This window comes from Cucurbita moschata, unplaced genomic scaffold (genome assembly GCF_002738365.1).
Source record: "Cucurbita moschata cultivar Rifu unplaced genomic scaffold, Cmos_1.0 Cmo_Scf00006, whole genome shotgun sequence".
Lineage (NCBI taxonomy): Eukaryota > Viridiplantae > Streptophyta > Magnoliopsida > Cucurbitales > Cucurbitaceae > Cucurbita > Cucurbita moschata.
Window position 1 is genome coordinate 1,982,340 of NW_019268522.1, and position 16,248 is coordinate 1,998,587.

General features: G+C 38.3%; 3 protein-coding genes across 4 annotated transcripts; 1 reads left to right on the forward strand and 2 right to left on the reverse strand.

The window, feature by feature from the left end:
* Positions 1-254: 254 nt before the first annotated feature.
* On the reverse strand, positions 255-4,435 carry LOC111443943 (pre-mRNA-splicing factor 38-like). 2 transcript variants are annotated; one of them, XM_023081807.1, is made up of 7 exons: positions 4,011-4,435; positions 3,283-3,404; positions 3,096-3,186; positions 2,712-2,841; positions 2,517-2,587; positions 489-1,018; positions 255-393 (listed from the first exon to the last, which is right to left on the reverse strand). In XM_023081807.1, exons 1-6 carry the CDS (start codon positions 4,298-4,300, stop codon positions 520-522), a joined length of 1,203 nt encoding a protein of 400 aa, XP_022937575.1. In that variant the 5' UTR covers positions 4,301-4,435; the 3' UTR covers positions 255-393; positions 489-519. The 2 variants fall into 2 exon arrangements, with proteins under 2 accessions (XP_022937575.1, XP_022937574.1); XM_023081806.1 differs by having other exon boundaries at positions 276-1,018.
* Positions 4,436-5,110: 675 nt separating this feature from the next.
* LOC111443945 (syntaxin-41-like) lies at positions 5,111-9,525 on the forward strand. Its single transcript, XM_023081809.1, has 8 exons — positions 5,111-5,603; positions 6,285-6,561; positions 7,733-7,822; positions 7,984-8,064; positions 8,152-8,229; positions 8,311-8,376; positions 8,468-8,548; positions 8,976-9,525. Exons 1-8 carry the CDS (start codon positions 5,395-5,397, stop codon positions 9,081-9,083), a joined length of 990 nt encoding a protein of 329 aa, XP_022937577.1. The 5' UTR covers positions 5,111-5,394; the 3' UTR covers positions 9,084-9,525.
* A 739-nt stretch (positions 9,526-10,264) lies between these two features.
* Positions 10,265-16,237, reverse strand: LOC111443940 (importin subunit alpha-1b-like). The gene is made up of 11 exons (XM_023081800.1): positions 15,857-16,237; positions 15,035-15,131; positions 14,866-14,957; positions 14,645-14,776; positions 14,175-14,360; positions 13,751-13,914; positions 13,595-13,673; positions 11,416-11,544; positions 11,192-11,319; positions 10,735-11,111; positions 10,265-10,586 (listed from the first exon to the last, which is right to left on the reverse strand). Exons 1-10 carry the CDS (start codon positions 16,064-16,066, stop codon positions 10,739-10,741), a joined length of 1,590 nt encoding a protein of 529 aa, XP_022937568.1. The 5' UTR covers positions 16,067-16,237; the 3' UTR covers positions 10,265-10,586; positions 10,735-10,738.
* Positions 16,238-16,248: the final 11 nt, after the last annotated feature.

Consider the following 16,248-nt stretch of genomic DNA (forward strand, 5'->3'; position numbering starts at 1 on the left):
CAGAATGAAAAATAAAAATAGAATTGAGAAAGGTGTTCTCATTTATATTCATAAGCTTTAAATAAGATAAAACTAACCACAAAACTAACCACAAGTACCTACTAATAAAAAAAATATAAACTAATTAAATATTAAAAATAAAATAAAATATACTATAAATCAAAAAAAGAATATTATTAAGATATAATATCTAAGATATATTTTATATATAATATATTATTCAAATATTATATCTCAACAATATCATTAACTAGTTGAATTAAGACCAGACATGATATGAAACCCGATTTCTATGTCTATGCATAGCCCTCGGACACGAGGGCGGAGATCACCTTCTGCAGCACTGCAATATTTTCAAATGTGGTTTCTAGTAACATTCAACAAAGGATAAAACTGCAGAGCATATTATACAGAAATCAGAACCTTCATGCTACATAGAATTAAAGAGTATAACAAAGCTGCTCACTTATGCAACAGAATTTACTCACAGACCACTGAAACTGTTGGATGAAAAATCATCTACTTGAGAGGTGCCAGTCCAAGAGAAGCACGTATCCTATTCCATTCAGCAATCTCCGGATCCTCCTCACCTGCACCACCTTCTTTCTTCTCCTTCTTTTCTTTCTTCCTCTTTGGCTCGTCTCTATCCTCGGCCCCATCCCTTCGTCTCGGGCTGGCACTGCTACGGGCATGTCTCTTGCGGTATTCCCCATCCTCCCGATCCTTACTCCTACTTCGGCTCCTTGAATGGCTCCTCCTCCTACCATGATGATCTCTGTCTCGCCTCTCCCGCTCCCTGCCTTCCCTTTCCCTGTCTCGATCTCTGCTATATTCCTTATCATCCCTTAGGCGATAGCGATCCCTATCTCTGTCTCTATCCCTGTCCCTACCCCTATCCCTGTCCCTATCTCGATCTCGATCCCTGTCTCTGTCTCTGTCTCTATCTCTTTCCCTTCCACGTCCCCGATCTCTATCATAGTCTCTGTCGTAATCCCGGTCTCTATCATAATCTCGGTCCCTGTGATTACATACAAGAAGACAGGGTGTCAAGAGATCAAAATTGTTCCTCGCTCAATGGAACGATGCAGTAAAGACATCCCAGAGGTGCAACCAAATAGCGCATCATAGACAAGGATTTCATGATCAAAAGATGGAGAATAAAATATCCTATGCTAGCTGCACAAACAGGTAATTTCACAGGAAAAGCAGAATAGGTAGAACCTTTGGGAAGAAGATCAAATATAAACTTGCCGGTGCCCGAAAAACGATTCATAAAAAAGCTAAAAGTAAAAACATAAGATAGTTCTCAGTTGTGGTCACCAGGATAACCATTGAAAACCATACAAAAATAAAACTGAAAAAATGAGATCACTTTGACAAGAATGTGTAAGATCCATCATACTTCTCAGCTGCACACTGTCAGTACAGAGAAACCTGGCAGGATCTTGAGAATTTACTGTAGGAAGCCAGCAAGCAACCAATGGCTTGAAATACCATGGTTGTGACAGAAAACATGTGAACGTTTTATTTGATCAGTATGATTAGCAATCCAAAAATAAAAAACTTCAACTGCTTCCAACTATGTAATTAAAAAGCTGATTTTTTTTTCACAGTGTGCATCAAAATCAGTTTAAAAGGATCCAGATCAAGAAAGGATTCATTTTATTTAAATAACCTACCATGTCAAGAGCAAAAAAAAGAATTATCTTTATTTTCACAGAAGTTGTATGGTAAAAAAACCAAAATCAACTTAGCATTCAGCTTGACCTACACAAACAAGGTGGTCAAAAGGGCAAAAGATCTTAAAAGCACAAGCAAAACTAAACTCAATCCCAAGATGGACAATGAAATGGATTTTCCAGACCAAGCAAATAACTTCATGCCGTGCCACAAATTCCATTCCTTTTTCTTTTTTTACGAAATATGTTCTTATTGAGAAAAATGAAAAAAAATACAAGAGCATACCAAAAAAATGTCCAGCAAAAAAGAGAGTTCAACCCTAACTACAGACAAGGTGCTCTAAGTCATAGAGTGACGGCTAATAAGCTAAGTTAGTATACTAAGATGGAGGAAGCTCAGATGCTAAGTCTCAACTAATAGAAAAGTTTTCGTGTGAACAGGATTCGTTCCCAAACCCCTTGTTTTGTATACCGACCTTGAGTTTTCTTTCTAGCCCCTCTTACGCTTACCAACGCCTACATTCCAACCTCCTATTCATCTCCAATCTTTGTTTGATCTAATTTTTAAATGGTCACCAACGCCAACTCTACTAAGAGAATTGAATTATCAACAAAAGGCTTCAAATAAAATACAAATTGTGAGTTTAAAATTGTTGATTCTGGTCTTGAACATTATTGTTCACATTCAATGAAAAATTATGTAATTTACGAAATGAAGATAGCTAATAGACTGGAATTTCAATTAATGGTGCACTCCACAATAGAAAATATTAAAAAATTCATCAATAAGAGGCGAGGGACGGAGAAGAAACCAAAAAACTGAAGACGGGATTGGACCTGTGTCTGTGGCTATCATGCCTTCTGTCTTTATCTCTCTCCCGCACAGGACTTCTCCCTCGATAATAATTCTGTAGATGCCAGATATCAAAAAAGTTACTAAGGATCTCTTATCAAAAAAAAAAAAAAGTTACTAAGGATGAGAAAATGCAAACTAGGTGCACATTTTCGTACAGCAGATAATGGCGTTTATACCTTCTCATGAATCTCATCTTCTAAAGCATCATTAATTGGCTCAACGTCCTCTTTTTCTTCCTCCTCCTCAAAGTCATCTTCTAAAGCACTTTTCCTTGCGGGCAGTGAACCAGTGGATTCAAGGTTCCATCTGCAATTTCAAAGTGTACCATACTTCCGTTACTTCAAGAAGAAGCACAGCATTAAAAATTGAACATTAGAGACATATAAAGGGAGAGAGAAAACAGAACAGAAACATTTAGAACTTGTGACTCATGTATTTCTGTTTGTCAAACAATGAATATTGCATTTTCTACTAAGGCTCTGATTTTAATAAGACATCATCAACTTTCACTTACAAAATAAATTGACTGGAAAATAGCCACGTGAGTACCAGTACCATACCTTTTCTTGACACGTGGAAGAGCAATGTCACACGAATAATCTTTAGTAAGAAGTTCATCAATGACTTCATCCACGTGAGTTAAAGAAAAACCTGATAAAAATAAGATCAAGTTCATAAAGTTTTTCTTAGAGAGGCGATCCAAAATGACCAATTAGATAAAAATTCAACACGAGGTCCGGCATTTACATCCATCAGCTAATTGTCTCCTCAATTTCCGATAGTCATTGTACAGAGGCTCCAGGTAGCGATACACATCAACATCAGTCCCAGTGAGACGCAAGTAAAAGGCACCAAGAACCCGAACGTATCTATGTCCAAAGCAAGAAGAAAAAAAAGAAAGTAACTTCAAAAGGATGCTGGAAATAAACCCTAAACCAACGAACCATTCTCAGGAAATTACAAAGAGTTTTCCCTAATGCTGCCTAGTTATTGACTCTGAAGAAACATTTACATCCAACTCAAAGCAAATTATTCATTTTCAAAACCACACATTATAAAAGCAATCGTTGCAAACTAAGGCGAGTTAATAACAACTTTAAGAACCATAGTACAACAAGAAATACAGAACCCATTTCCAAATAGCTTCAGTTAGCTCAACCAACCATATCCTATTAGTTCATCCATTTCTTATGCTTATCAAATCACAATTACCAAAGATAATGCCCAAACAAAAAGTTCTTAAATCATTCAATATCCTTAATTTCCGATTCACTGATCAACCGCAGAAGCTTCCAAACCTATAAGTAATTATCTTCACAAGTTTCGCAGTAAGTTCCCTAAATCACGGTTTCTTTCAACTCCATAAAACAGACAATTGAAATATTCACTCCAATTAACTCTACTCCTCAACGCTTCTAGTTCACCAAAACGCATAGGTTCTGCTCAATGAAAACTAAAATGACAATAACAATTACTTGTAGTCTTCGTTCTTGATGAACTCGATAACGATTTCCTTCTCCGGCTGAATCTGGAGCATCTTCATAACGAGACACATGAACGGCGTGGGCTTGCGGTTGCCACCATGTGTACCGCCGAGGTGGTCAAGCTCCATGGCCTTGTCGACCAATGTCTCCGCCGTCAAACCAAAACACTGCTCCTTCCAGTAAGTGTTCTGGTAGATCTTCGAGCGAAGAATTTTCTCCACCAGGTTCTGCGGGTTCGTTCCCCTTATACTTTTCGCAGCTGGATCCGTACGATTAGCCATAACCACTAGCTATAGATCGGCGAAATCAGTATTGTTGCAGGTAAATCGACGGAGAAGATTGATCGAAACCCTAATTCAGACGCCGGACGGCGAGAGGATGGCACAATGAGTCTTGCGACTCACGAATTAGATGGAAAATGCTCTAGTTGTATTTATATACATCCACTTCTTACTAACGGTAACAATAAAAATAAATAAATAAATAAGGGCATTAATAAAATTTTAAATTTTAAAAGGTATTTTTGGAATATTATCAAAATATTCGGGTATTTTAAATTCTTTTAAGGGTATTATTGTAATTTAGAAAGTTTATGAGTATTTTTTAAATAAAATAAAAAGTTCACTTAACTCATTTAATTATATTTCATATAATATTAATTTTTATTTTAGATAAATTTCGTTCTTATAACGACTGAAATAACTCTTTAAATGTCGGATGACAGTAAAAAAAATTAAATAATTAAAAAATCTAGTTCGACAGTAAACTCGTTTCATGTTATAGGAGTTGGTGGGTGAATTAGACACTGCTTGACTATGCATTGCTCGGGGTTGTTGAAGAACATGCCTTATTCGAGGATGACGATGGTGTAAATATATTTCGGACGCTGTGGAAGAAAACTCGTAATTTTCTTCTTCTAAAATTATATTATATAATATAAATTTATCATTAATTAATTTGAAAATATACATAAAAAAAAAACTATTTAGCCATTTACGAAAATACCCCCAAAGTCCAGAAATATAGTTCCTCAGCCCAAGCCCAAAGATCCAAATTAGGCCCATTTCACAACGGCCCAAAACACGTCAACAAAGCTCACGCCGACGGAGCTCAGAGTCTCCGCGGGAACCATCGGTTTCCGATTTTCTCCAAATTCCAAAACGTAACCTCGCCGGCAACTGATCTCCGGCCGCAGCATTCCCTACCCCTCGTCCCGATCTCCGGTCACCTGTACGGAGTTTGCCCTTCGTTGGTGTTTCTTTTTCCCGGCAATGAGTTTTTGTACTTGAACAATTTCCGACAGATCCTTCGACTCCCGGTTTGAAGAGGATTGGAATTCTTTGCAACGAGAATTCAAGCTCTTTCTTACCTCTCCATGGCGTCGAGGAATCGGACTTTGGTTTTTAGGAAATACAGGGACGCGTTAAGGAGTGTGAGGGCTCCTACCAGCTCTTCGCCTGCTTGTCCGTCGCCATCGACTAGTTCTGGCGCTGGTGGACCAGTAATTGAATTGGTTAGCTCGTCGTTGTTGCATCCGAATCGGTCGTATGCTCCCTTAAGTACCGAGGATCCGGGTAATTCAAGGTCTATCTCTGTCTATAATATGTTTGTGACTGTATGCTGATTATGTAGTTTATGTGGATTTGATCCAAATCTCTTTTTCGGCGTAATCTTGCGAATTTAATGTTAGAAATTGAAAACCTGTCTGTGATCGTTTTCTTGGAGAGATTGTTTGGTAAGATCTCCTCGAAATGTAAATAGAAACAATTATATATAGAGTTACAATTCAAATGTGTCAAGATGTAAACAGAAGTGTTAAATTTCAAGCTCTGAATAGACACAAGCAGAGAATCAAACCAGAAATTCTTCAAATTGTTATGAATTCCTTCTTTACTTAAAGGTTCTTGTCGAAATAGTGGAGGGTTGGACAAGAAACAGTGGTACAATCTACAAAACAAATTTGATATGTTGCTGCAACGAAAGAGTGTATGTGCACATTTCATTCTATTTATCCACCTGACCTGCTTCTTTCGGATATCGCTATGTCATATCGTGTCAAATCAGCTAAGGTTTATCCAACGAGCGTTATTTAGTTACAGTGTCAAAGGGTATGCAATAGAGTCACAATTCGAATAATGAGAAGTTTTAAACGACCACGAACATCAAAGTTCGGAAACTAAACTCGACATTTTTCCTTTTTTCCTTAGTTCCATTCATATCATAATGTTATTGGCTTATGAGTTATTTCTTTGTTTGTTGCTACAGTAAGGGCGCTCTCACTGTGGGTCTACCTCCGTCTTGGGTCGATGTATCCGAAGAAATAGCTGCAAATGTGCAGCGTGCACGAGTGAAGATGGTGGAGTTAGCTAAAGCTCATGGAAAGGCTTTGATGCCTTCATTTGGAGATGGTAAAGAAGATCAACAGCTAATCGAGTCTCTAACGCAAGACATAACTAATTTAATCAAGAAATCAGAGAAGGGACTCAGGAAATTCTCTGTGGCTGGACCTTCGGAAGATTCCAATATCAGAAAAAACGTTCAGGTATAACTTGAAGATGCAAATGGATAATATCTGGAAATATATATTATTGATTGAATCACTTTTCTTACGTAGAGCTACTGTTTCGTATTTCTTGTTGTCTCGAGCTTTCGATCATGCCGAACTTCGTATAAGATCTCTTTCTTAAAATCGAAGTTATGTGTTTGTCAAAGACGTGCAAGGATACAATGGCTTTGTTTCTTCTCATCTCTCATGGTTCCTTTGTTCTGCCTCATTTGCATTGATTTTTTTTTTCCCACCATCAGTTTCCATGAATAGGATCAAACCTTATTCCATGGTATTTACATGAGATTCCTCTTTCTTATTCTTAAGCAAGTCTTCGAGAGGGCTTGGCTTATTTGATCCATAATTTATGTTTCGTCTTTCGTTTCCTTTTCGTTTGTTTCAAGAAATATATCGATCAATTCCGATTCTTTCTTTTTCTATTGATTCTTTTCCGATCGAGATGTATGGATCCATGGGTCTCTGTGTCTATATAGATCCGTTCATGGATTAATGAAAATGTGCATATTTTGTTATGACTTCCCCTTGGCCACACCCCTTTACCAATGCCTTTTAAGCCTTCAATTCCATTACTTAAGGCATGAACACCTCCGTTTTTGGTCAGCTTGCATTATCTTTATCAGCCAATTCCATTTTAGGTCCAATTCCAATTTTTGGTTTAGGCAATTCATACTTGCTCATCGGCATCTTATCTAGCTTCTGAAATGTATTTGACCCTTCATTTTACTAATTTTTATGGCTGAAAATTTAGATGAGTTTTCTTCTCGTTAATAGTCTTGGTAACAATCCAAGTTTATCGCTAGCAAATATTATCTTTTTTGGACTTTCCCTTCCGGACTTCCCTCAAGGTTTTAAAACGCGTCTTCTAGGGAGAGGTTTCCACACACTTATAAGGAATGTTTTCTTCCCCACTCCAATCAACGTGGGAACTCATAGTTTTAGTAGTGTAATAGTTTATTCCAAGCCTTTTGTTCTAGCTGATCTTAAGCGTACAACGGGATAATGGGCAGGCGGGGAAGGTGATATATATATATATATTTTTTTTTTCCAATTGAAATCAACATGTTTTGACGTGCATTTTCTCTAAATACTATTTTTACCATTTCATTTCCCCCTCCCAAACTTTATCTTACATGTTTCTACGGTACAGCGATCCCTTGCCACCGACCTTCAGAACCTTTCCATGGAGCTTCGGAAGAAACAATCTACTTATTTGAAGCGCCTACGGCAGCAAAAAGAGGTCTAGAAATAATATTTCATTTAGCATTTTAACTCCAAATTTCCATCATCATAGTTACTTTGCCTCAAATGAATTATGTTCTTATGTACTTCTTCATGTTCATATGACACTCAGACTTCCAAATATATGAACTCCATTTCCATTTTTTTGTTAATTACTAGGAAGTTCAAGATGGGATTGACATAGAGATGAATCAAAATGGAAATAGATCAAGAATGGAGGACGATGATTTAGAAGACATGGTAGCACCCTTCATCTGCTTCATCTTTTTATTCTCACAAGTTCGAATTCCTTGAGACCTTACTATCTTTTGTATAAATCGTGTGTAGGAATTCAATGAGCATCAGATGGCTAAGGTGCGAAAGAATGAAGCATTCACTGCCGAAAGAGAGAAGGAGATCCAACAAGTGAGTAGAGAAACACTCCCCTAAAATCTCCTCTTCTGTATACGTCTTTATTGTTTATTCAGCCAATTCACTTCAATCCAGGTTGTCGAATCCGTGAATGAGCTTGCTCAGATCATGAAGGATCTATCAGTTCTTGTCATAGACCAGGTGATCAGAGAAAATTCCCATCCCACATCCTAAAAGTTATTTCCTATATCAGCTCATACTAATTGAACATACATACGTATTTTTTCGACAGGGCACTATTATCGATAGAATAGATTATAATATTCAAAATGTTGCAACGACAGTTGACGAGGGCCTTAAGCAACTCGAGAAGGTCAGTCTGAGTCCATAATCTCTCTCAATTTCAAAGAATTCTCTCGAGAATCTTTTTGATTCCCTTTCATGCTCATCATTTCATTTTACATTTACGTTGTTGTGGTACAATCTGAGTCCATAATCTCTTTCAATTTCAAAAAATTCTTGGGAGAATCTTTTTGATTCTCTTTCATGCACATCATTTCATTTTACATTTACGTCGTTGTGGTACAGTCTGAGTCCATAATCTCTTTCAATTTCAAAGAATACTTGGAAGGATCTTTCTAATTCCCTTTCATTCTCATCATTTCATTTTGTATTTAAGTCGTCGTGGTACAATATGAATCCATAATCTCTTTCAATTTCAAAGAATTCTTAGGAGAATCTTTTTGATTCCCGTTCATGCTCATCATTTCATTTTGTATTTACGTCGTTGTGGTGTACAGGCGGAGAGAACGCAGAAAAAAGGCGGGATGGTAATGTGTGCAAGCGTTCTCATTATCATGTGCTTTGTCATGTTGGTCCTCTTGATCCTTAAAACCATACTATTTTGATCCTCATGAATACAGTTTCAGATTATGCATAGTTACAAAGTTACCAACACTGTTCCTCATCTTTAAACGAAAAATTAGTGTCGTTTCCAGGCCGATCAGAGAAATTCTTGAGCAGACAGATAGATTCTCTGATTCAGTGGGTAAATCTTTTTCCCTCCTGTTTGGATTTTCCAGCCCGAAAAGGGGAAGGATTTAGCTGCTTCTCCTTTCGAGTCACAGAGTTCTTGACAGGATATTTTGTATAGAGATTGATTGAGCACTGGAAACTTCCTCTACTGATAATTTCTTTTCTGTTCATTAGAGCTTTTTCATAGAAGTTGATTCTTGGCTGTCCAACTTAGTTGGAGAGCATTCTTCTCTCTTTTATGTATGATGTTTGTATTCTGTACTTTTGTGTTTCAGTGCAATAAAATTGTGATATATAATGCCCTCTTAACATTTATTATGTGTACTTATTCTAGCTTGGCTTTGACTGAAATTCAAAACCGACACTTATTAGATCGCTCAGCCTCTTCATAGCCTTACTCACTGTTTCGAGGTCGTTCAAAACTAATGGTAAAATTTTATTAAGTACGAAATAGTTGACAGATTTTACTGACCACGTATGGATAAGGTTGTATTATAACGTTACAACCTTCCTTTTGTTTTTTTGTAAATATACTTCCTTTTGTTCTTTTGTAAATATACTGTAAACACCAAAAATAAAGCAGGAACGAGATTGGTGTCATTATGTTAATAAAAAGTTGTTCGAGGATGTTAACAAATTGGTCTACTACTGGAACGAGATTTCATAAGTTCAGGGACTTGAGAACGGAACAAAAGACAGGAGGACTCAACCGTCTTTCGAAAAGGGATACCACTATGTTGAAGAGACAGTTATCTCACTTGCAAACATATCTGAGCGGACATTTATACCTCTTCTCGATCTTTTCATAATGGTTGAAGGTTAAAATCCTTGCTCTCATTTGTAACGAATGTAATGTCAAAGAAAAAAGCTGCAGAGTTCGGTTTAGAAGAGATCGTATCAAGATTTTCAAGTTGAGTAGCAGAAAGAGGAATAAATGAACCAAAACTTTCGAGGTCGTGTTATCTAAGATTACGACACGAAGACACCATGTTGGTATAAATCAAGAAATTACTCACTGTGGAAAACTATGAACAAAAAAATGACAAGAGCGTGGTAATGTAAAAAAGAAAACAATGCTTAGACTCCATGTTTATGACAAGAAGTTGACAACTACTATGAAAAAAAACAATAACAAATCACAGTTTGCCAAACGAAATCGATTCGATTTCTCAGACCTGTGGAAACTATATTGCCAATAATATATATTCCACCGTCTCATGTAAAAAAAAGACATCTGAGCCAGTCCAGCTACACTCTAATTAACAACTGAGACTAGGATAAGCATAGCCAAACAACAACATAACACGCCTGACCTGACCTGACCCGACTCGACCCGATGTGACTGGAGATGCCATCAAAATAACCCCCAGGGAAACCTGCAATTAGTAAGAGCATGGTGATTTCGCCTCACAAATTGCTGCAAGTCCGACTTTCAACAACAATACGAAAGCAAGAAATGAAACCGATCGACTTTACAATCTAGCTAGTACGCATATCGCCAACAACAATACTGAAAGAATGTACCTTCTTAGCCGAAGTTGAACCCCCCAGATGGTACAACAGGCCGATCGCCACCGAAGCTGAATCCAGCTTCTGAGGCAGTACCTGGTGGCATAGTCTCATCTTCTTCTTCCAACCAGTAGGTCTCAAGGATCTTTACTGCCTTCTCATAAATTTCAGTGTTGTCATGACTCTGTAGATTCTCAATTTTCTCTAGCCCCTCAGCATCATCAATCAATTGTGCATAGACGTTTACGCCTCCTGTATCGCCCGTGTTCTTTTCAGCTTCTCCTACCTTCAAGATATTTTCAAGTCCTTCTAAACAAACCGTGACGATCCTAGGATCAGGGCAAATTAGAAGATCACACAGGGGTTTGATACACCCTTGACTAACTAGGTACCTGTCACCAAGAAAAACAATCCATGAAATTGGCACCTCGAATCTGCATTTATGGAAACTAAAGTGCAAAAAATGGCATACTTGATCTGTTCATGAGAACCTCCAGATGTGGCATTTGAGATTGCCCATGCAGCCTCTTTCTTAATATCAAATTCGGCATTTTGAAGCAGGTGAACAAGGGGAGCAATTATATTGGCATTTATTACGGCCTGAAGGTATAGAAAGAAAGATGATATGGCTGAATCAATCCATTGCCTTATTCAAGATATACTAATGAGCATGTATAGATAAATATGCGTTTTTACCTCAATCTGTGCCTTGTTCCCGGCTGTTATATTTGATACAGTCCAGCAAGCCTCTTTCTTGATGCTCTTCTTATGATTATTAGTCAGTAAATTTAGCAGGCAAGGTAAGGCATTATGATGGATTATAACCTACGGAGGGAAAAAAATCTTCATCAATGAGATTGAATATGCAATGACAAAGGTTATAATTGTTGGGGGTGGGGTACATAGTCTGCAAAAAGCAGCTGTTAGTTAAGGCATACAAATCATTGTGTAACGACCCAATTCACCGCTAGCAAATATTGTCCTCTTTGGGCTTTCCCTCAAGGCTTTAAAACGCGTTTGGTAGGGGAAGGTTTCCACACCCTTATAAATGGTGGTTTGTTCTCCTCCCCAACCAATGTGGGACATCACAATCCACCCCCTTTCGGGGTCCAGCGTCCTCGCTGGCACTCTTTCCTTCCTCCAAGCGATGTGGGACCACCCCCAAATCCACCTCCCTTTAGGGCCCAACGTTCTTACTGGCACATCGCCTCGTGTCTACCCCCCTTCGGGGAACAGCGAGAAGGCTGGCACATCGTCCGGTGTCTGGCTTTGATACCATTTGTAACGACCTAATATCTGCTAGCAGTGGATCGGGTCGTTACAAATGGTATCAGAGCCAGTCACCAGACGATGTGCCGGCCTTCTCGCTGTTCCCCGAAGGGGGGTAGACACGAGGCGGTGTGCCAGTAAGAACGCTGGGCCCCAAAGGGGGGTGGATTTGGGGACGGTCCCACATTGATTGGATAAAGTAACGAGTGCCAGCGAGGACGCTGGACCCCGAAGGGGGTGGATTGTGATGTCCCAACAACATTGGTTGGGGAGGAGAACAAACCACCATTTATAAGGGTGTGGAAACCTTCCCCTACCAGACGCGTTTTAAAGCCTCGAGGGAAAGCCCAAAGAGGACAATATCTGCTAGCGGTGGATCGGGTCGTTACACATTGTGCAATATAGGGAATGTGTGGCAAATTTTCTGATCTTTTAATTTATTCAATGGTATGTATTTATTGCTGAGAAGAGAGAGACGGAACCCTAGTATTTCAATTTATAATTTCACCTTCAACTTCAGTTAGTCTCCACAGTATACGCAACAAAACGAACCAATTGAAAGTGAAACAGAGCATAAGAGCCCAATGGAAAGACGGGACTTAGTCAAATCATAATGTAGGTGATGAGGAATGGCTCCTTAACTGTCATCATATGAACTATTATCTATGTCAAAATGAGCAATGACAGCTATTGTTATTCGACCAACACCGACTGAAATACCCCTTCTTCCAAGGATAATGTCAAGAATATTGTTAGTGTTAGAAATATTCTCAAGATGCTTAAGACATATTAGTCATTAGCTAAGGAGTATGTTAATAAGTAGCTATTTCCATTAGTCCAGGCTAGATTTTCCTGGGGGGAGTTGTCCAAGTTCCCCTAATTAGTTGGAATATGAAAGTTCTTACTATGTCTTATATTTCAATTCTCTGGTTCCTATCAAGTTAGTATAGAGCAATTCAATCCCAGAAATGGATCTAAGATCTAGGAGAAATTTGCTAGAAGTAGAAAACAATCGGGAGGGAATGAAGAGTAAACTTTGCAACAATCGTATGGGAGAAAATTAAGGTGTAAAATATGGAATCCGAGGCTATGAGAGGGTGAAGGCAGTGGGAAGCAATCCGAGTTCGTCCAACCAAAATGTACGGGGGCTATCAACTGATGATATCCAACTCCAACAGGAGGATTCTCTCAAAATCCAATTAATAAAAACCAGAATGTTTTATAATCTACACTTCTTCAAGTTCAAAGGTATGAACTATTAATAACATATGATTTCATCGCATCAAAAACGTTATTTAGGAATTCCAATGAAGATACATTTCCAGCAACGAAGGAAATGAAACTATAGCTTATGTTCAAGTTTCTCGAAACCTAGAACAAGAGCAACTTCCGAACAGTTTCCACAAAAAAATGTGTGGAGTTATTTCCAAAACCAAGTAGAAAGAGGAAACATACAAGTAACCACATTTGATTTCTCCAACAGGAGAATACGTGCAAAAAGTAATCGCAGAAACAAAGAAATGTAATTCACTAGTAATATGCTGAGTGAGGTCAGATGTCCGTAAGCATCAGCCAGTTAATGTGACCAAAAAAGTAGTGTACATACCTGAGTTTGCAAGTCATCACCCGTAACAATGTTTCCAACAGTTCGAAGGGCAGGAATGAGTACTGAAGGAGCAGGATGCCTAGAAGATAATAAAGCATCTATTTTAGATGTATGAAATAAGAAAAATATAACACCCCTGAATGATCGTACACTCACATTAAGAGCTCAACGAGCCGAGGGCATACACCTGCTTCGATAACAGCTTGAATTTTGTCGTTCGTACCATCAGAGAGGTATGAGAGTGCCCAACAAGCATCAGTCAAAACTTCTTCATCATTTGAATGTATAAGACGTGCAAGAGCTGGAAGTGCTGGCTTAACCTGTCAGAAAAATGGCAAGTGACTATTAGGAATATAAACCCACTAGATAGTCAAGTAGAAAAAGATATATATATATAGACACACACATATTCCTATTTCCTAATAAACAGTCGAGTGGATATCCACCGAGTCCCAAAAACCTTCCTTCGTACATAAATAAGTAAAAGGTCAAAATGAGGGCGGAGGGAACAAGCTTTATCCAAAACCCGATTACTAATATACTCTCTCTCTCCGAACTCAATCTTAGAAAAATTACCCACCAGATCAAAAGCGGGCTGCGGTTTGCCCCTGCAAAAATTTGATAACGTCCAGGTAGCATTCCTCAGCATAGAGAGCTTAGCTTGCTCATTCAACTGTGCTAGTAAAGGAAGCAATGCTCCATGACCAAGAACCAGATCACGACATCTTGAAGAATCCCCAGCAACGTTTCCTAATGCCCAAACAGCCTGCACATGGAAGGAGAAAACAATTGAACATTTCATATAACAATACTTCCTTATTCAACTATACTAGCAAATCAACTAACAACTTCTCTGGAACAGGATGTCTGAACTTATTTCCTCTCCATTTTACAAGAAATAAAATAAATTCAATGCAACTAACTTTGATGGAAAATCAGGGCATACTTTGACCTAAAATAAAGGATGGGAAAATAATAAATGCATGAATGGGATAAAGATCCCATAGGCATGCCTGTGTAAAGATGTGTAAAGAAACTCAAAAAGCTTACCTGCTCCCGGACATCATCACTCGGAGAACCAAGAAGTTTCACAAAAATTGGCACAGCACCATGATCAATGACGACCTTAGTGTTTTCTGATGTTCCTGAAGCGATATTTGTAAGGGCCCAAGCAGCTTCAAACTGCATATAATTTTGATGCAACAAGGGTGTTATCACTTAATTACATTTTAGAAATGCTGTAATCATCTATAATCTAATCGATATCACACCTGAAGCTGTGGAAAGTCCTCTCTCATGAGAAATTCTACAAAGCGAGGAACAACACCCGACTGTATAACTTCTTCAATCGGGGGACTACGCTCTGAAGAATAAATGTTTTAAGGTCACACACAATCCAAATACAAACACAACAATATTCAATATTAAGATATTACTTACCAATTGAAAGCAGTTTCCTAAATTGAGTGGTAGCTTCAAGTTGCATATTACCCTCATCAGACCAAACACCCGCAACCATGGATGGTAGATGTTCCAACTGCAGTTAAGCATTTCCACATTAACAAACAAAGATTCGCTCAAAGTTCAAATGAAATAACTGAATTTAAAACAATTACATAATTCAAACTCATTAAGCTAAATCAGTACACTGACGCAAAAACGGAAAACAGAAGAAATCTTTACAGGAGAGCAAATGCTTCGCTTTACCGAATTCGTCCATTGAATAACAAATACAAACACTAAGATTATTACCGGGTAAGAACAATTCACATCAGCAATACATTTACTAACTGGAGCTAAATTAGTTTTAAAATTCAAGATCGGAGAATTATGACCGGATGAAATGATACTAAAAACGAAGAGCAAGTCAGCCAATTGTTATTGTCTGGATAATTCAACGAACTAGAAGGCCCGAAACTCAGTGTAGAAGTGCAATAAAGCAATTTCCCGCAGATGTAAGTGGCAACCAACAGCTATAATGAACACAACATGATCCCACTGCCCCAAATTCGAAACGAAAACTCTGCCTTGATCTTGCACAAATTCGAGAAAACGAATTCACCAAAACAATCTACGTTATAATAACATTCAAATTTCCTAAGAATCAAACTCAATAAAACATGATCGTCAAGCTCAAAAACCCTAAACAGCCACCAAAATCAAACAGCAAACAGCAAAACCACAACTCTCCTCCAAAACCACGGCAAACAAAAATCCAAAAATGAACAAAACAATCAAAAACCACACTCATTCGAGATTGACCTTCTTTTCCATCGCCGAAGAGTGAGCGGAAGTTTGCAGTTGCTGGGCTTGAAGACCTTCACGCCTCTTCTTCTGCAGGCTCTCCTCTCTGCGATTCTTCCGAATCTCAACCATATTGTCCTCCCTTCTTCTCCGACCTTCATCGGCGTCCACGGCGACCTTGTACCGGTTCCGCCGAACCTCGGCCCTCTCGTTCGGCCTCAGCGACATCGTTATATTACCAAAAGAGACCAACTCAAACCCTGATTAGTATAGCAAATCAACGGTGCTGGCGATGAGAATTGGAAGGATTTTGTTCGCCGGAGAAGAGAAGAGAGAGAGGAAGAACTTGGGTCCGAAGTTTTTTCTCTCTTTTTTTTTCTTTTTTTTTTTTCTTTTTTTTTTTTTTTTTG

Excerpts from the sequence above, each read along its gene's own strand:
- LOC111443943 (XM_023081807.1), bottom strand. The coding sequence starts at position 4,300 with ATGGCTAATCGTACGGATCCAGCTGCGAAAAGTATAAGGGGAACGAAC. Across the intron at positions 3,187-3,282 it reads GAGACAATTAGCTGATGGAT|GTTTTTCTTTAACTCACGTG; the intron begins GTAAATGCCGGA and ends TATTTTTATCAG. Across the intron at positions 2,842-3,095 it reads CTTCCACGTGTCAAGAAAAG|ATGGAACCTTGAATCCACTG; the intron begins GTATGGTACTGG and ends TTGAAATTGCAG.
- LOC111443940 (XM_023081800.1), bottom strand. The coding sequence starts at position 16,066 with ATGTCGCTGAGGCCGAACGAGAGGGCCGAGGTTCGGCGGAACCGGTAC. Across the intron at positions 13,915-14,174 it reads CGCAGCCCGCTTTTGATCTG|GTTAAGCCAGCACTTCCAGC; the intron begins GTGGGTAATTTT and ends TTTTTCTGACAG. Across the intron at positions 11,545-13,594 it reads GTGATGACTTGCAAACTCAG|GTTATAATCCATCATAATGC; the intron begins GTATGTACACTA and ends TTCCCTCCGTAG.
- LOC111443945 (XM_023081809.1), top strand. The coding sequence starts at position 5,395 with ATGGCGTCGAGGAATCGGACTTTGGTTTTTAGGAAATACAGGGACGCG. Across the intron at positions 5,604-6,284 it reads GAGGATCCGGGTAATTCAAG|TAAGGGCGCTCTCACTGTGG; the intron begins GTCTATCTCTGT and ends TTGTTGCTACAG. Across the intron at positions 8,230-8,310 it reads GAGAGAAGGAGATCCAACAA|GTTGTCGAATCCGTGAATGA; the intron begins GTGAGTAGAGAA and ends ACTTCAATCCAG.